At 41.8% G+C, this 20,000-nt stretch overlaps 1 protein-coding gene across 1 annotated transcript in view; it reads left to right on the top strand.

Moving 5' to 3' along the window:
• Positions 1–83: 83 nt before the first annotated feature.
• The window catches only part of LOC135113536 (calcium-binding mitochondrial carrier protein Aralar1-like), a 49,729-nt gene continuing 29,812 nt past the window's right edge, over positions 84–20,000 (top strand). The window contains 1 exon segment of the mRNA XM_064028786.1: positions 84–149. Within this exon segment, the coding sequence (XP_063884856.1) occupies positions 105–149 (45 nt within the window). The 5' untranslated portion in view covers positions 84–104.

Raw genomic sequence — 20,000 nt, 5'->3', positions numbered from 1 at the left:
TATATATATATATATATATATATACATTTTTTCTTGTTTTCTTTATTCATATCTTTTACATGTAATTAATTGTGGTTTTCTTTATTTTTCCCAGGTAAGTGTTGATGTCTGTGTTCTCCTCCGCCACGCTGCCACATCTCCATAATGCGGTACAGTGGTGTGACGTCATCTTATTATTATTATTCTTATTCTTATTCTTATTATTATTATTATTATTATTATTATTATTATTATTATTATGAGCAGTAGTAGTAGTAGTAGTAGTAGTAGTAGTAGTAGTAGTAGTAGTAGTAGTAGTAGGAGTAGTAGTAGCAGTAGTAGTAGTAGTAGTAGTAGTAGTAGTAGTAGTAGTAGTAGTACTATTATTATTATTATTGTTGTTACTGTTATTGCGATTTTGTATGATATTCTGTGTGTGTGTGTGTGTGTGTGTGTGTGTTGTGACCTGACCCCTCCATAAAAAGGTCAAAGGGTCAGTCAGTCTCAGGGTTCATATAATTATTATCTCCTGGGTGTGGTCAGACCTTGATACTCTTCCCTCTCCCTTCCCTCTCCCTTCTCTTTCCCTTTCCTCCCTCCCTCCCTCCCCCTTTTCTTTACTCTGTCCTTCCCTCGCCCTCCTACTGCCATCTCCTTCACTTGATTTTTTGCTCTCTCTCTCTCTCTCTCTCTCTCTCTCTCTCTCTCTCTCTCTCTCTCTCTCTCTCTCTCTCTCTCTCTCTCTCTCTCGTCTGCTGCTGTTTTTTGTGAGTTCTTTGTGTTCTTGGTGTTTTGATCAGCTGTTGTTTGTTTTCCTCCTGTGTTCTTTTTTTCCTTTGTATTTCTTTGTGTTCTAGTGATTTTTTTTTTTCTGTGCGTGTGTGTGTGTTTCCTTTGTATTTCTTCGCCGTATAAGTAATACCGAAACAGAAAAATTACAAAGGACAAGATACACAGTCTATTTATCATCAGCTTGTCTCTACAAGTAAGTGAATTGAAGACAAGAAGTGTGTTGTGTATCTCAGCTGCTGCTGCCGTTGTGGTGGTGATGGTGGTGGTGGTAGTATTAGTTGTAGTAATAGTAATAGTAGTAGGAGAAGGAGGAGGGAAAGAAGAAGTGGTTGTTGTTGTTGTTGTTGTCGTTGTTGTTGTTGTTTCTGCTGCTGTTGGAAGCAGGCGGGTAATGGATTATGCGTGTTTCTAGCGAATCTTTTCCTCCCTCTCTTTCTTCCATCGGTCACTTCTTCCCTTCCTTCTTTCATCTTTTTTTTTTCTTCTTTTTGCTTCCTATTCACTTCTTCATACCACCATCACCACCACCACCACCACCACCACCACCACCACCACCACCACCACCACCATTTCCTCCCATTTACCCTCACTCTTCCCTTGACCATTTCCCTTCACTTCCTCCTTTTCTTACCACCCATTTGCCCTTTTCTCCCGCCTTCCCCTCACTCCCCTCACAACGCTTCCTTCTTATCCTCCTCACACCGCAGCGAGTCAAAAAAGTTTACTGCTTCCCTATTTTCTCCATGAACTTCGCCCTTACGGACCCACAGGTGTTTCTTGGCGTGTTCTTCCTCCACTAACGGTATGGTAATGAAGGGTGTGCGTCGCGGGGTCTGCCACAAGGGCGTGAATCCCCAAGAGTTAGTGGTGTGGGCGGCCTTAGTTAAACAGCACGCTTCTGCTCTCCGATTTTTCTTCACAGTTTATTTTGGGATCAATTTCTGACGCAGGTTTTGAAAGTATGATTTACTGCTGCTGACGCTGCACGACTGCTGTTATTGTGGTTAAGGATACTACCACTACTACTACTATTACTACACTACTGCTATAACAACAACAACAATAACAAAACTACCACCACCACCACCATCACCAATAACAACCGTCTTATAAACACCTTAACCTCCTCATCCTCTTTGCCCTCCTCATCTGCCTCCTCCTCCTCCTCCTCCTCCTCCACCACCTCACCTCGCTTCCTTCACTATCCAATCACTGCATGCTCGTTACACGCCAACACTCCACCAGACGCCTCATTTCGTACCTACAGGAGGCTTCACGTGGTTCCCTCACAGCTTCCTCACAGGTGTTGCAAGTCCCTTAATAAATGGAAGGCTAAGGTGTCCCCAACCAGTCCTTAGAGGCGCCCGAGTAACAGGGTTCGGTGCCCATGTATCCTCTAGGGCCTCCTAACTTGGTGACAGGCTGGCGGCAGGGAAGGAGGAAGAGGAGAAGGAGCTGGGAGGAGAGAGGAGATATGAGGGAGGGGTTGTGAGAGTGAGGGATGAGTCAAGGACGGAATTAAAGAGAAGAGGATGAGGAGGAGGAAAGAATGGAGGTTATAGAAGAGGAATGAGGAGGAGAAAGAGAGAGAGAGGGAAGGATTATGAGAGTGAGGGATGAATCAAGGACGGAATTAAAGAGAAGAGGATGAGGAGAAAGAGGAAGAACGAGTGGAGGTTATGAAAAACGAAGGAGGAAGAAGGAATGCAGAAAGTAACGAAGAAGGAAGGTAGAGAAGGTATGAGGAAGTGAAGAAGAGAGGGATTGTGAGGATGAGAGAAGAGGAAAGGACGAAATTAAAGAGAAGAGGAAGAAGAATATGGAATGGTGGTTATGAAAGAGGAAGGAAGGAGAGGAAGAGAGAAAAGACATGGAAAAGGAAGGGAGAGATGATGTGAGCTAGTGAAGAAGAAAGAGGGAGGAGGCAAGAAGATGATAAAAAAATGAGGAGGGATGAAAGAGAAAAAAAAATAGAATGAATGAAAGATGCAGAAAGAGAGGGAGAGCTTGAGGTAAGGAGAGGATAATAGAGAAAGACGAAGATAGAAACGAAGAAGGAAGAGAGTGAGAGAAATATTGCCAGATAAAGGGAAAGTAGAGAAGTGAGAAGGAAGGAGGGAATGAGGAAACTGAGAGGGAATGAAAAGATGAATAATTGGATGGAACAAAGGAGGAAGGGGAATATGATTAAAGAAGGAATAAAAGAGAGAGAGAGAGAGAAAGGAGGAGAAATGGAAGGAAGGGGAAGAAGATGCAGAAAAAAATGGTGAAGGAGATGGAAGAGACTAAAAGAGAGCAGTTTAAAAAAGAGGAGGAGGAGGCAGAGAGAGACAGGAGGAAGGATATCGGCAGAAAGGAAGAGTAAGGAGAGTGAGGAAGAAGAGAAAGAGAAAGAGGAAGAGAGAGAGAAAGGAAAGAGAGAGAGATGTTCTTGTTATGAAAGATTAAAGGGGACAGAAAGAATGAAAAATTGAGATGACTAGCACGCACACACACACACACACACACACACACACAGAGAGAGAGAGAGAGAGAGAGAGAGAGAGAGAGAGAGAGAGAGAGAGAGAGAGAGAGAGAGAGAGAGAGAGAGAGAGAGAGAGAGGATGAGGGATGAGATGAGCGGTGGGGTAAAGGAATGTGCTCAGCGGGAGAGAAAGAAGACAGGAAATATTTTATGTGTTCGTCTCATGAGAGCAGGGAAACTTGTCCATCTGTCGAGACGTAATGAGAGAGAGAGAGAGAGAGAGAGAGAGAGAGAGAGAGAGAGAGAGAGAGAGAGAGAGAGAGAGAGAGAGAGAGAGAGGTTAAGTGGCATTTGATAAGAGTTCAGAAATTACCTCTTTCGCACATTAGAAAAATAATAAAATAGAGTTGCTGGTTTATTTGTTTATTTGTTTATTTATTTATTTATTTATTTATTTATTTATTTATTTGTTTATTTACTTTTATCGTTGCTTTGTGGGTGGAAAGACTCTGTTCATGTTTATCTTAGTCTTTCCATACTGTCGATATGCACAATACTCTCTCTCTCTCTCTCTCTCTCTCTCTCTCTCTCTCTCTCTCTCTCTCTCTCTCTCTCTCTCTCTCTCTCTCTCTCTCTCTCTCTCTCTCTCTCTCTTGCCAGATAAATGTTCCCAGGAGACTCACCTAAATGGAGGAGAGAGACAGGGAGAGGAAGAGGGAAGGATGGAGCAAGAGGAAAGGAAGGGAAGGGAAGGGAAGGGAAGGGAAGGGAAGGGAAGGGCAGAGAAGGGAAGGGAAAGTAAAAGAGGTGTTTGGGAAAGCGTGGAGCGTGTCACCCTTTCCTTTTCACTTTTCCGTCCACACTATTTTATATATATATATATATATATATATATATATATATATATATATATATATATATATATATATATATATATATATATATATATATATATATATATATATTTTTTTTTTTTTTTTTTTTTTTTTTTTTTGCATTTCCTCCATCCCTACACACACTCACCACCACCACCACCACCGCCACCACTACCACCACCGCCGCCGCCGCAGCCGCCACCAGCAGGAAAGAGGCAGCTTGCAAGAGTTTCCCTGACGGTCATCTTGATTTAAGAAGGCCTTAATGACAGCCTCCTCTTGAGCCTCCTGCAGAGAGAGAGAGAGAGAGAGAGAGAGAGAGAGAGAGAGAGAGAGAGAGAGAGAGAGAGAGAGAGAGAGAGAGAAAGGGGGGATAACGTATATGATGAAGGATAGTACAGACGGAAGGAGGAGAGGAAAAGAAAGTGAGGAAGGTAAGAGGAGGAAAATAAAGAAAGTAAGAGGGGTAAGAGGAGAAAAGGAAGAAAAGTGAGAGAAGTAAGAGGAAGAAAGGAAGGAAAGAGAGTCTTCTTTTCAACACCTTTCTTGGTTTATTTTTCTCTCCATCTTCTTTCCTTCCCTTTACTTTATTCCGTTATTTTCACTTTCCTTTCTGCTTTCTACGTTAGGCACATATTTTTTTTGTAAGGAAATGAGAAAGAATGAGAATGGAAGTAAAATTAGAAGATAGAAGAGGGGCTGTTACTCTCTCTCTCTCTCTCTCTCTCTCTCTCTCTCTCTCTCTCTCTCTCTCTCTCTCTCTCTCTCTCTCTCTCTCTCTCTCTCTCTCGTGTTCCTACAATTTTTATCTTTCTCGACTAACTCTTCGCCCCCTCTCCCTTCCTCCTTCCTTCCTTCCTTCCCATCCACCCACTCTCTCCCTCTCCCTCTTCTCCCCCGCTCTCCCTTGCTCTCTCTCTCTCCCTCTCCAGCGTGAGCAAAACACTAAGGCACAATTTCTAACACAAAAGAGGCAGCGAGTGAGGATGTATGCTCAGAGAATGCTATTGTGTGTGTGTGTGTGTGTGTGTGTGTGTGTGTGTGTGTGTGATTAGTAGTGGTGGAAGTGGTGGTGGTGCTGGTGGTGGAGGAACAGTGGTGGTGGTGGACACTGTGCTGGAGAGATAGTGGAAGAGGGAGGGAAAGGAGGGAAGGAGGGAGTCAGTATGATCCTAAAGTCTTTCTCTATTGGCTGGTGTATAAGCTAGGAAGGTTATGATTGGTCCTTGCCCTCTCTCTCTCTCTCTCTCTCTCTCTCTCTCTCTCTCTCTCTCTCTCTCTCTCTCTCTCTCTCTCTCTCTCTCTCTCTCTCTCTCTCTCTGGTGCTTGAAATACTGGTGGTGAAAATTGGAAGTATTAAATTCACCTCCAACAGCAATAAAAGGAAATAAAAGTATTTACACGACCCGTTTTCTCTAATAGTAAAAAAGAAAACGGAAAGAAGGTGAGGGGATATTGTACTATTATTGTTATTTGTACTTTTTTTTTTTTTTTTTTTTTTGTAAACTGGTATTGTAACTGAGTCTTATTTGATGATTTCTTCAAGGGCAGGGATGGTGGTGGTAGCATTTGGGTTAGTGGTGATGGTGGTGGTAGTGGTGGTAGTGGTGGTGGTGGTGGTGATTGTGGTGGTGGCGGTGATGGTAGTAACTGGTGGTGATAATGGTGATGGCAGTAACGGATGGTGGTGATAGTGATAATTGTGGTGATGGTGGTGAAGATGGTGGTGAAGATGGTGGTGAAGGAGCATTATCATGGTACTTTTTGTGGCACTTTATGTTGCATCTGTGTGTTGGTTTTAATGGACTGTCGTAAATGTCAGCTGTTTATCTTGTTTATCTTGTTTTATCTGCCTTTCTTTCCTCCCCCCTTTCCTCTCTCCCTCCCTTCCTCCCTTACTTCTTTCCCTTCTCTTCTTCCATTCCTCTCTTTTTAGCTCGGTTTACCTTTTTTTTCCTTTCCTATTCCTTTTATCTTTCCTGCTTATCTTGTTTTATTTCGTTTTATCTCCCTTTATCATCTCCTTCCACCTTTTTTCCCTTTATTTCTTTCCTTCACCTTCTTCCATCTGTAGCTTTTTGCTCAATTAATTGTTCTATTTCTTTCTTTTTATTTTTGCTGTATTTCAGATTTTCGTAGATTCTTTTACTTCTTTCCTTTTTTTCCTTTATTTTTACCTTCCTTTTTCCCTTCCTTCCTTCCTTCCTTTCTTCCGTCCTCCCTCCCTCCTTTCCTCTCCCTCTCTTAATTCTTTCCCTTCTCCTCTTTCATTCTTCGCTTTTATCTCAATTAACCTTTTTCTCCTTACCTTTTCTTTTATCTTTCCTTTCCTGCAGTCTTTCGTAATTTTTCTCTTTTCCTTCCTCCCTCCCTCCATTCCTCCCTTCCTCCCTTCCTTCCTCCCTAAACACTATTCCCTTTCTGTAATTACAACCTAAAGAGTTTTTGGGGGTTTGAGTTTCAGAGAGAGAGAGAGAGAGAGAGAGAGAGAGAGAGAGAGAGAGAGAGAGAGAGAGAGAGAGAGAGAGAGAATCAGTGTGGGAGGAGAGTAGAGTTACTAGAGTGACGAAATTCTATGAGGGAATTTGCACTATTGGTTATGTGGTTTACCAGTCCATTAGAGAGAGAGAGAGAGAGAGAGAGAGAGAGAGAGAGAGAGAGAGAGAGAGAGAGAGAGAGAGTACGAGTATTGCTTGTGCGAAGATATGTCACTGCAAGTCCCTTCTCTCCCTTTACCTCCTCCTCCTCCTCCTCCTCCTCCTCCTCCTCCTCCTCCTCCTCCTCCTCCTCCTCCTCATCCTCATTCTCCTCTTCTTCCTCTTCCTCCTCCTCCTCTTCGTCCTTCTCCTTCACACATCATCCCGTGTTCCAAATCGTCCACACTTCCTAGACATTCTGGCCACGCGTCAGAGAGAGAGAGAGAGAGAGAGAGAGAGAGAGAGAGAGAGAGAGAGAGAGAGAGAGAGAGAGAGAGAGAGAGAGAAATGCTTCACCCTCACTTTCACTTCCCTATAATATTTTCCTTGGAATTCGGGTGGGGTTCCTCCTCTCCCTCCCCTCACTACCCTCTCTTCCCTCCCCTTCCCCTTCCTCCCATTCCCCTCTCTTCCCTCCCCTTCCCCTTCCTCCCCTTCCCCTTTGGTGGCCAGCCCAGTTTGCTCTCCGTGATTTGATGGGCTGCGTGGTGATGGGTTTTCCTCTCTCTCTCTCTCTCTCTCTCTCTCTCTCTCTCTCTCTCTCTCTCTCTCTCTCTCTCTCTCTCTCTCTCTCTCGTCCTTTCGTTTTCGTCTGTTTTTCAGTATAAGAACTACTATTCTAAGGAGCATTGGATAGTTTATTGTAAATAGATACAGAAAAAGAGCATTTAAAGGATTTAGAGCAGGGTTGTTTAAAAGGCCAAAGATTAAGGTTGAGTTAAAGCTTCTGTTTTCATATCTTGCCTCTCCCTGCTCAGTTTGCGTTGTATATTCAAGTGTGTAAGGTTGAATATTCACTCGGTCACTGAATTTTTAATGTGTTTCATGTAAAGGTTAATTAATTACGCGACTGATTTGCATGTTATGATTCTGGCTTGCCTTTGTGAGTGATCTTATTAGTGTGATAATCTTGTCTGGGTGTGTCTGGTAGCTAAAAGTGGTTCGTGTGTTCAAGGTGGTTATACGATATACTCTCTCTCTCTCTCTCTCTCTCTCTCTCTCTCTCTCTCTCTCTCTCTCTCTCTCTCTCTCTCTCTCTCTCTCTCTCTCTCTTATAGTAGCAACGATGTAAAAACTCTTCATTTACAATTAAATACCATTCAACGTACTTTTCTTTTTTTTTCACAGAGTCATCCACGCACCTTCTAGCGTTTTCATTTCAGCTTCCTCTTATTCCTCCTCCTCCTCCTCCTCCTCCTCCTCCTCCTCCTCCTCCTCCTCCTCTTCTTCCTCTTCTTCCTTCGTCCATGCTTGCTTTTCTTTTCAAAATTCTAGGCCTTTAGCATGTTGCCCCCTGCTCTTTACAGCTTGTTTGTATGCTCTCTCTCTCTCTCTCTCTCTCTCTCTCTCTCTCTCTCTCTCTCTCTCTCTCTCTCTCTCTCTCTCTCTCTCTCTCTCTCTCTCTCTCTCTCTCTCTCTCTCTCTCTCTCTCTCTCTCTCTCTCTCTCTCTGGTATGAAAGTTACCGGTAGTAGTGAACAATGTGTGTGTGTGTGTGTGTGTGTGTGTGTGTGTGTGTGTGTGTGTGTGTGTAGCAATAGCCGTCCTGAAGTGCACCATTACGTGCTGTATTATGGCAAGCAGCCCAGCCAATGGTGATAATTACAGGAGTCTGCTGTAACATTAAAGGTGTATTCCTGTTCTCCTGTCCTACCATTATATCTAGGTGCTCTCTCTCTCTCTCTCTCTCTCTCTCTCTCTCTCTCTCTCTCTCTCTCTCTCTCTCTCTCTCTCTCTCTCTCTCTCTCTCTCTCTCTCTCTCTCTCTCTCTCTCTCTCTCTCTCACTTTATCTCACTCATTCTCTTCTGTCGCCGTCGGGAAAAGATACAAATATACCAATCAAGACTTTATTTATCCCTGTCAACCCCTCAGATATTCTCCATTCTCTCTCTCTCTCTCTCTCTCTCTGTTTATCTTGTAAATTATATTCTTTGTTATTATTTTTTTTTCTTTTCATCTCTCATTTTTACTCCTTTATTTATCATTCTCCTCTTCCTCCTCGTCCTTCTCCTCGTCCTTCTCGTCCTCCTCCTCCTCCTCCTCCTCCTCGTGCTCTCATATCTCATTCTCCTTCCTCCACAACTTGTTTCTTGTCCCTCTTTTTATATTTTTCTTTCTTCTTTACTTCTCCTCCATCCTCCTTCACCATCTTTTCTTCCTTCTCCATCTCCTTTTTCTTCCTTCTCGTTGTCGTCCTCCTCCTCCTCCTCTTCCCCCTCCTTCCATCTTGCGCATTTTTTTTCTTTGTTTTTGCTCTTTTTTGACTCGCTTCTGTTTTATTGTGCACATTTTTCTCTTTTTAGTTAATATTTTCTAACCTTTCTTTGTCCACTGGCTCACTCTCCACTTTCCCTTTGCTTGTTTCCAATTCTTTTTCTTTTCTTTCTCCTTTTCTACGTTTTTCACGCTGCTCTCTCTCTCTCTCTCTCTCTCTCTCTCTCTCTCTCTCTCTCTCTCTCTCTCTCTCTCTCTCTCTCTCTCTCTCTCTCTCTCTCTCTCTCTCTCTCTCTGTGCTTCTTTCCTTTAACCCAAAGAAAACAGTGAAGGTATCTTGTTGGTCACGAAGAACAGCAACACATAAGTTTCCTTCTCTTTCTTCGCGTGTTCTTTCCTCCTCCTCCTTCTCCTCCTCCTCCTACTCCTCCTCCCCCTTCTCCTCCTCCTCCTTCTCTTCCTCTTCTTCCACATCTTCCTGGTCTCCCTCCTCTTTCAGATTGTTGTTGTTCTTCTTGGTATTGTTGTTGCTGCTGCTGCTGCTGCTGCTGCTGCTGCTACTGCTCCTGCGGTTGTTGTTGTTGTTTTTGTTGCTGTTGTTGTTGTTGTTGTTGTTGTTGTTGTTGTTGTTGTTGTTGTTATTATTATTATTATTATTATTATTATTATTATTATTATTATTGTTGTTGTTGTTGTTGTTGTTACTGTTACTACTAGTACTACTACTACTACTACTACTACTACTCTCTCTCTCTCTCTCTCTCTCTCTCTCTCTCTCTCTCTCTCTCTCTCTCTCTCTCTCTCTCTCTCTCTCTCTCTCTCTGTATTTACACGTCTACCTCGCCCAAGGTATTAAAAGCGTCGTGATTTTTTCATTTGCCGTGATTGAAGGAGGAGGGAGAGAGGGAGAAGGAGAGGAAAAGCGAGAGGAAGGAAGTTAATTATGGAGGAATGAAAGAGAAATGCAAGGAGAGAGAGAGAGAGAGAGAGAGAGAGAGAGAGAGAGAGAGAGAGAGAGAGAGAGAGAGAGAGAGAGATAGAGAGGAGGGATGGAATTTGAGAGAAAAGAGAAGGACGAAGGATAGTGGGAAGGGAAGGATGAAAGAGGAGGAGGAGGAGGAGGAGGAGGAGCTGTAACAGGAGGAAGATTATGCCTTGCGAATTTCCTTAATGTGATACTTATGGTGAGGAGAGAGAGAGAGAGAGAGAGAGAGAGAGAGAGAGAGAGAGAGAGAGAGAGAGAGAGAGAGAGAGAGAGAGAGAGAGAGAGAGAGAGAGAGGTACTAAGACTTCACGTAGCAATCATCTCTTCACATAATAATTTTACATCACTAGCGAGAAGAGGAGGAGGAGGAGGAGTAGGAGGAGGAGGAGGAGGAGGAGGAGGAAGAGGAGGGGGAGAAGGAGCAGGAGGAGGAGGATAAATGTGAAGGATGAAGAGAAAAAAGTGAGTAAAGAAGAAGACAGAATAAGATTAGGTAGTTTTTACATCCCTGGAAGGATAAGGTGGATGAGAGAGAGAGAGAGAGAGAGAGAGAGAGAGAGAGAGAGAGAGAGAGAGAGAGAGAGAGAGAGAGAGAGGGCCACTGTTCATCCCCCAAGTGCCATCTGCTGCACAGGGATGCCATTTGCTCTCTCGTGGGTGCCAATCGCTACTTATTTCACACTGTAGGCCTCTTCACACTGTAGGCCTCCTCTGTCGGGCAACATTTCGGGCTCCCTCGGGCGTCGTGCTGGGTCCTTATCACCTTCCCGAAGGTGTCCCGCGTGTGTCCTATCACTTTACTCCCCCGGGTGTCCTGTGGCGCTCTATAGAAATACAGAGGAATATTGAGGTGGGCGGAGCTGCGGAGATATAGGAGCTGTGTAGTGCGGATGAGAGAGAGAGAGAGAGAGAGAGAGAGAGAGAGAGAGAGAGAGAGAGAGAGAGAGAGAGAGAGAGAGAGAGAGAGTTTGTGTGTGTGGTGGTGGCACGCAGAGGGGACAAAACACTAAGACGTTGCCATAATAGTAATCTAACCACGCTCCATTTTCTGTGTCCAGATCGCGGCCGCCATAGCTTAAGTAAAGCCTTTATTGGCACGCAGCCTGCTGCTGCTGCTGCTGCTATATATTTATTTTCATGTATATATTATCCTTCACCTGGGAAGAGCAACACACTTTATGCTTTAGGAACATTGGGGGGAATATTGTCTTGGTATGTGCGTAATTAAATAGATTAAATAGATGTTGGTTATATTAAATAGTAATACTATCATTATTGTCGTTATTATTTTGCCTACATATGCGTTCCTCCTTTGGACTCTCTTTACACCTTCAGTTTTTTTTTTCAATTCTTTTTTTCTTATTTTTTTCTGCGAATGAAATAGATTAAATAAATAAATATGGTTTTGTAGTTTCCTTCACATTATCATTATTAGTTTTATCTTGGTAGCTTTTCAACATTACTATTCCATATTTACTAAATTTTCTTACTGACCATGTTTTTTTCATTTTTATTTTCCTTCCTCTTCTTTCCTTTTCTTTTTTTCTTTTCTTTCTTGTCTTGTCCTCTCCTCTTTGCTCTCTTCTTTTTTCTTCTTTTTGTTTCACTTGTTTTTTCTTCTCTTTCCTCCTCTTCTCTTCTCTTCATTTCTCTTCTCTTCTTTTTTCTTCCTTTTTTTCTTCTCTTTCCTTCTCTTTCCATAAGAATTTTAATGTCTATTGTTGTCTGGTTTTCCTTTGTGTTCCTTTCTATTCCTCCTTTCCTACATTCTTCAAAAATCGTTCCCACCAGGAGCTTGGCAGGGCAGGTTTATGTACTGTGTGATTGGTGGGCGTTCGCTGTCCTACGCCTCTCATTGGTTGCCTTGACCTTTACATGGCTCGTGACTGGTTGCCTCTACTCAGGGGATCACAACCTTCGTGCCTGATTGGTCCTCTGTTTGCCATGAGGTCACCTGTTCCCGTGAGCTCTAGCATGACTTTTTTTATTCACTTTTCAAATTTTTGTTCCGTAATTTTTTACCAGTTGACATTTTCTACTAATTTGGTTTCGCTGTGTTATTATTTTCCCTTAAATGTCACGATTCCTGGTACATTTCTTTCTTCTTTTTGTTGATACTTCTACGTATCTATCTATTCATCTATCTACGTATCTCTCTCTCAACCTCTCTATCTTTCTTTCTTTCTGTCTGTCTATCTATCTATCTATATAACTATCTATCTATCTATCTATCTATCTATCTATCTATCTATCTATCTATCTATCTATCTATCTGTCTGTCTGTCTCGATTCATCTATGTACATGTTTGTTTATTTATTTGTTTCTGACTTTTAACCTTTTGACCTAAACTGATCCTTTCCTCCTCCTCCTCCTCCTCCTCCTCCTCCTCCTCCTCCTCCTCCTTCTTCCTCCTCCTCCTCCTCCTTCTTCTCCCTCCTTCTCCTCCTCCTCCTCCTCCTCCTCCTCCTCCTCCTCCTCCTCCTCCTCCTCCTAGTCCATATTACTTTCTCATTGCGGCAAGGAACGCGGGTACCCACTAACAAATTGCTTTCTTGTCATGGGGAGTAAGTGTAATGCATGGGAACAATACCTCTCTCTCTCCCTCCCTCCCTCTCTCTCTCTCTCTCTCTCTCTCTCTCTCTCTCTCTCTCTCTCTCTCTCTCTCTCTCTCTCTCTCTCTCTCTCTCTCTCTCTCTCTCTCTCTCTGTCAGCTTTTTATTTTTACTGTTCTCTTTCTTCTTGTTCCCTTGTACCTCCTCCTCCTCCTCCTCCTCCTCCGTCCTCTTCCTCCTTCTTCTCCTCCTCTTCCTCTTGTAAACATCTCTGCACATCGAATTTTTCTCCAGAGTTTACGATATTTTCTTTCTTTCACTTTTTCTTTCTTTCTCTCCTTTTTTTCAAGCTGGCCATGAAAAGCCTCTTAGAAAACGGATGGAGAATGGGGTATGATAAAAGGATAGCACACAAAACTCTCTCTCTCTCTCTCTCTCTCTCTCTCTCTCTCTCTCTCTCTCTCTCTCTCTCTCTCTCTCTCTCTCTCTCTCTCTCTCTCTCTCTCTCTCTCTCTCTCTCTCTCTCTCTCTCTCTGTGTGTGTGTGTGTGTGTGTGTGTGTGTGTGTGTGTGTGTGTGAGAGAGAGAGAGAGAGAGAGAGAGAGAGAGAGAGAGAGAGAGAGAGAGAGAGAGAGAGAGAGAGAGAGAGATAACATTTATTGTCCATTTGCATACAAACACAACGAATAATTATATCTTAATGTATAAAAAGTATAGAAAAAATATTTAAAACTATGAAAGTGTGTCTGTGTGTGTGTGTGTGTGTGTGTGTGTGTGTGTGTGTGTGTGTGTGTGTGTGTGTGTGTGTGTGTGTGTTGGATCAACTTTTGCACCTGTGAGGCCGAATTAAGTCATAAAGGTAAATGAGTTGCATTAATATAAATTACGTGTAGGTAAAATTGCATGGTGTTCGTGGGATATTAAATGCAGTTTCATTATTATTATTATTATTATTATTATTATTATTATTATTATTATTATTATTATTATTATTATTATTATTATTATTGTAGTGGTTAATATTATTATTACTATTATAAGTATTGTTATTTTTTACTACTACTACTACTACTACTACTGCTACTTCTACTACTATTACTACCACAACCAGTATCACTTAAGCATTAGCAAGTGTTAATATCCTATATATCTTCATTCTCTCTTCATTAATATTATTGTATTTTCTGAATCTCTTAATGTCCGGGGCTTTTAACAGTTTTTACTCCTGTTTCCTGCGTATTCTGCATCTCCCTTTGTATTTCTCTATATTTCTCAACGCTTTGAAGTTTTCTGTACGTGTAATATTTTCCCACAAGCTTTGACGGAGAGAGAAAAAATTATTTCTGAGGCTTTATTTTTATATGAAATGTCCCAAGGCAGGAGGAGGAGGAGGAGGAGGAGGAGGAGGAGGAGGAGGAGGAGGAATGAGAATACTGGAGAGTACTCGCTTTTCTCCTCTTCCTCTTCCTCTTTTTCTTCCTCCTCCTCCTCCTCCTCCTCCTCCTCCTCCTCCTCCTCCTCCTCCTCCTCCTCCTCCTCCTCCTCTTCCTGCTCCTGTGTTTTTTTGTTTTTTTTTGTCATCCTCTTCGTGTTTCTCCTCCTCATCATCCCTACCTTCGTACATTTTTTTCTCTTCCAGTCCTTCTCTGCGTTTCTATTTGCCTTTCTCTCTCTCTCTCTCTCTCTCTCTCTCTCTCTCTCTCTCTCTCTCTCTCTCTCTCTCTCTCTCTCTCTCTCTCTCTCTCTCTCTCTCTCTCTCTCTCTCTCTCTCTCTCGTAAAGCTGGGATGATTGCGCATAAGGCGTGTTAATAGTGAATGAAGGATACTATTAAATGGATGATGAGAGAGAGAGAGAGAGAGAGAGAGAGAGAGAGAGAGAGAGAGAGAGAGAGAGGAGCATCAGATGTATGAATAAGGGATGAAAGATAGAAATAAAAAGGCCTACCACAAGAGAGAGAGAGAGAGAGAGAGAGAGAGAGAGAGAGAGAGAGAGAGAGAGAGAGAGAGAGAGAGAGAGAGTAAAAAAGACCAGCATAAAGCAGCAGGAGGTGTCAATACCAGCCTGGATTACCTCCACTCTCCCTCCTCCCTCCACTCTCTCTCCTCCCTCCACTCTCTCTCTCTCTCTCTCTCTCTCTCTCTCTCTCTCTCTCTCTCTCTCTCTCTCTCTCTCTCTCTCTCTCTCTCTCTCTCTCTCTCTCTCTCTCTCTTTCTTTCTCTCTCTCTCCCTCATTTTCTCCTTGTCTTTTCTCCCTGTCTGTCCTCCTCCTCCTCCTCCTCCTCCTCCTCCTCCTCCTCCTCCTCCTCCTCCTCCTCCTCCTCCTCCTCCTCCTCCTTCTCCTCCTCCTCCTCCTCCTCCACTTTTATAAATTGCAAGGAAAAAAGTAGCAATAATAACCCTAATATAATTTAGTCATATGCAGCACAAAAGAAAGTAGCGTAAAAAAAAAGTAGCGTATTTATTCTTCATAATGTTGGTTCTAATATCATTGCCTTCACTTCTAAGCAGATTCATGCGCAGGAGGGATCCAATGCCTTTGGTGTTTATTCTGCGTAAAATTTTGTCGAGAAATATGTGTTTTGAAATAAGGGTTTTATTACTGTGGCTTAAAGGAGTGTGTGTGGCAGGGCAGCGAGAGAGAGAGAGAGAGAGAGAGAGAGAGAGAGAGAGAGAGAGAGAGAGAGAGAGAGAGAGAGAGAGAGGTGAGGGGGAGGAAGGAGTTGGTAGGAAGGAGATAATGGGAGAGCAGGACTGAATGGAGAGAAGGAGAATAGGAAGGGAAGGAGGGAGGAAACTAGGAAGGCAATATTGGATGGAGAAAAGAGAGGAGGGAGAATAGGAAGGAAGAAAATAAAATAGAGAGAGAGGGAGGTAAATATAAGGTTAATGAGGGAGATAAATGGCAGGGACAGGTGTACTGGAAGTTATTAGTGATCCAGATAAGCACGGCGTCCTCCCTCACCTGTGTGTTCGCTTCCACGTGTTCAGTTGTCAGGTCTCATTTTAATTTCCTCTGTAATATGATAATTGGTTTTCTTACCTTTATTTACTGGAATCTTGCTTTTTTTTATAATTTACTTCTTTATCCATTTTTTTTTTATATTTCACTTTTTATATGATTTTTCTCTAGTTGATTTATGGTTTGTTAATTCATTCCCTCTTCTTGAAACTCTGTGTGCTTTCGCTTATTTTCATATCTCGACCTTCATTAATTTATTCATTATTTGTATTTTTTATAGAACGTTGCTTTCTCTATTTGTATAATTTTCTTTTAATCCTTGTCTATGTTACGTATTTATTCCCTCCTCTTCAATCTCTGTGCTTTCATTAATTGCTAAATTCTGTTCTTTCTTTTATCTGTTATTTCTGTCTTTTATTTCCCCTCTTCGTCTCCTCCTCCTTTTGTCTTTCTCAGCATCTCTCAATTCAATCTATCCTCCTTTTCTATATCCACTTATTCTTTCTCCGTAACTTCCATTTATCATCCTCCTTCCCTCTCTTCCTGTTTTTCCTCCATCCCTCCATCCTCCCTCTCCCTTTTTGTTCAATCATTCATTCCCCCACCCTTCCTCTTTCCTTCCGTCCTATTTTTTTCTCCATCTCTCCCTCCCTTCCTACCTCCCTCTTTCCTGTTGTTCCTTCATTTATCTCTTCCCTCCCTCCCTCCCTCCCTGTTTCCCTCCCTCCCTGCAGATTATAAAAGATAAGGATAGAAAGGAATAGTTTCTCTTATCTGGATTAAACATGTGTCATTTCTCTTCCTCTTACTTACCTAAATTACCCCCATGGAAGAGGAAAGAAGGAAGAAGGAAGGCAGAAGATAAATCAGAGGAAACTGCGAAGAATAGGCGTAAGGAGAAGTGATAACAGGGAAGAGGAAGCTCAAGTGAAAGTAAATAGGAGTAAAGAATTATGAGATAAAGAATGAATAGAGAAAAAAATGAAGATAAGTAAAAGGAGGTTAAGGAAAAATGGAGGAATAAGAAGTAAGATGAGGACAAGAAAGAAAAGGAAAGAAAAAAGATTGAAAATTACAAGAATATTAAACAAATCGGGGAGGAAAGTCACAGGGAAGATAAATGAGTGATGATAAATGAGGAATAATAAAGAAAAGACACAGATAAAGAGAGAAAAAAAGAAAATGAGAAAATAGCCCAAAATTTAGATCGCAAAATGACCGTGAAATGAAGGTGGAAAAGAAAATCCAAATAGCGAAAAAAATAATAAAGCAGGAAAATGAAAGATTAAGAGAAAGAAAAAACCGTAAAACTCTCTCTCTCTCTCTCTCTCTCTCTCTCTCTCTCTCTCTCTCTCTCTCTCTCTCTCTCTCTCTCTGATTGGACGATTGTGAAGCGAGACAAAGAATGGAGAGTTGGCCGTTGGTGGAAACGGAGAGTGAGAGAAAGATAAAGGGATGAGAGAGAGAGAGAGAGAGAGAGAGAGAGAGAGAGAGAGAGAGAGAGAGAGAGAGAGAGAGAGAGAGAGAGAGAGAGATAGTGCAAAGTTTCATGAATTATTTCCTTCTAATCCTTCATTTTCTTATTTTTTATTTACATTTCCTTAATAATTCAAGTATTTTCATACTGCTTAATATCACAACTAGGGAAACATTTAAGATTTTTACTTTTTTTTTTTTCTCTTTTCCTGTCTGTGTGGGAAGCGTTGTTCTCTCCACGGCCGCTCATGACGTGTAGTAGACGCGTTCGGACGTGTTATAGACGCGGGCCGAAAATCATGGATACTTTATGTTGTTTTTGTCAGTGTTGCTCGTGTGGCTATTTGGGGCAAGATCGGCCTTGCCATGTGACTGTGTGTGTGTGTGTGTGTGTGTGTGTGTGTGTGTGTGTGTGTGTGTGTGTGTGTGTGTGTGCAATTACCAGAATGTCTCGTAATTGTGATCACGTGCTCAAGTTAGTTATTACGCAAGCTGGAGAAACTAGTGTGATTCATACCAATTTTTCCTCCTCCTCCTCCTCCTCCTCCTCCTCCTCCTCCTCGTGATCAATGCCATTATCTTCATCGTCCTCCTATATATATATATATATATATATATATATATATATATATATATATATATATATATATATATATATATATATATATATATATATATATATATATATATATATATATATATATATTCTTCTCCATTTCATCATCATCTTCACGCTTACCATCATCATTACTCATTTTTAAAGCCGTTTGTCTCTTTAGGATCATTATGGGATCTTTAGAGAGAGAGAGAGAGAGAGAATCAGGTTCAGTCGTGCGTCTGCTCTCTCTCTCTCTCTCTCTCTCTCTCTCTCTCTCTCTCTCTCTCTCTCTCTCTCTCTCTCTCTCTCTCTCTCTCTCTCTCTCTCTCTCTCTCTCTCTCTCTCCAGTCAGGGTTTGGAAAGAACTGCCCTTCTTCATTTATCTCCCTCTAACTCAAAACTTTGACACATCCAAGACAGAAACGTTGTCACTTTCGTAAAGCTGCGACCTCGTGTGTGTGTGTGTGTGTGTGTGTGTGTGTGTGTGTGTGTGTGTGTGTTTGTGTGTGTTCATTCCCAGGCCACACTCCCATCTAGTAATTAAAAATGTACATTAACTATACAGAAATTATATGTATTACATAATACACTATGGTATATTCTAATTAAGTGAAACATAATGGCCTCACACATTTACATACACTCGTACATTGCGTTGTATTTAAAGTATGAACGATTCCTTGCCGGCAGATACATAAACACAATACTTCATGGAAAAAAAAGACTAAGGCTCAATACAAGGCCTTACTTTCGTACGTTATTCACCTGAGCTTTTAACTTATGCATCCTTATTTACCTTGTGCCACCCTAACTCACACACAAGATTTGCCGAACATGCTCGAGTTACTAACAGAGGCGCCGGCTTGCTGTGAACATTGTTGACTCTTAGACTGCTAAGGACACACTGTCTACTTCATCTGAGTAGCCTTAGACGCTGTACAGAGACAGACTAAGGCAGCAGACACTGGGAGGATTTTAACTACGACAATATTCACTACCTTTTTGTCAATTATGTCTTCTGATTGATTGAGTGATTGACTGATTGTTATTTTTTATGTAAGAAAGGTTCTGGCAGGAAAAAGACAGCGGAAAAACTATATAAAAGGCCCACTGAAGACGCCATTTCCAAGATGCATTGAATTGCCCCCCGAAAATATCCAAAATTACAAGGAAGAGTGTCTTAAAACCTCCCCCTGAAAGGATTTAAGTCACAGGCAGCAGGAAATACAGAATGAGGCAGGGAGTTCCAGAGTTTACTCCAAACTTACAAAACAACATTTTCCATTCATAGCTTTCAAAGGGTTAAGTCTACCTAGTTACTACAAACTATTCAGACACCGCGACCGGCCACGGAAGGAGTACTCTTAAAATTAACTATAAACTTGAGTTGGGAGTTCTTGGGTTACTGTTTGGCGTGGGATAGAAAGGCTGCGGGTTAGTTAGGCTGTGTGATTGTTTGGTTCCTATACTTCAACATTTAAGGCACGCTGAGTTTCCTTATTTGTTTGGGATGAAGAACGGAAGGGTCCACACACACACACACACACACACACACACACACACACACACACACACACACACACACACACACACACACACACACACACACACACACATACACACACACATACATTCATTATATAAAGCGTTATTATAATATTGAAAATTCCTAAAATGAGCCGTATTTTTTCCAAGCATTGAAAGAACTAGATGTGAAACAGAGCAAGGAAGTTGACACGAACGTGATTTTGCTTCAGACAAAAAAAAAAAAAAAAGACATATGAAAGATAGAAAAATATCGCGCAATTGAATAAAGGTGAACAGGCGAAGGGCACAAGGAGGAGAGGAGGAGGAGGAGGAGGGAGGCACAGAGGGTCGCTGCTGTGATATACGTATAACTGCCATGTTGACAGTGAAAAATGTATCAGCAACAGCCAAAAAATATATATAAAAAAAGAACGAGCAATACTTTGAAACAAGGAAGAAATATAGAGGAAAGTGGAAGAATCTACTCGTGTAATGGACAGCTGAGTCATGTCACCATATTTCCTTCCTGTGGAGATTTCCTTTTATATTGACTGTTTTATGACTTCCTGGTTTTTTTTTTTTCACTTGTCTCCAGTTCAAGATTATTTTTCTTTACCAATACCATTTTTTTGTTTCTGGAGTGTCTGTTTACTCTTTTTATTACTTCCTCACCGATGTTTTCTTCCCCTGTCACTCTTCTTTATTTTCTATACTTTTCAATTTTTGGTTATTTTCTTTGCCCACCACCAGTTCTTGTTCCCGAAGTGTGTGCTTACCTTTTTTTCACTTCCTGAGTGTTATTTTCTTTACTCGTCAAAAGTTCTCGACTATTTTCTTCATCCGTCACCGTTATTGTTCCCGAAGTGTGTGTTTACGTTTCC

The sequence above is a fragment of the Scylla paramamosain genome, chromosome 26 (genome assembly GCF_035594125.1).
Source record: "Scylla paramamosain isolate STU-SP2022 chromosome 26, ASM3559412v1, whole genome shotgun sequence".
In the NCBI taxonomy this organism is placed as follows: Eukaryota; Metazoa; Arthropoda; class Malacostraca; order Decapoda; family Portunidae; genus Scylla; species Scylla paramamosain.
This window is presented reverse-complemented; position numbering and strand designations above follow the sequence as displayed.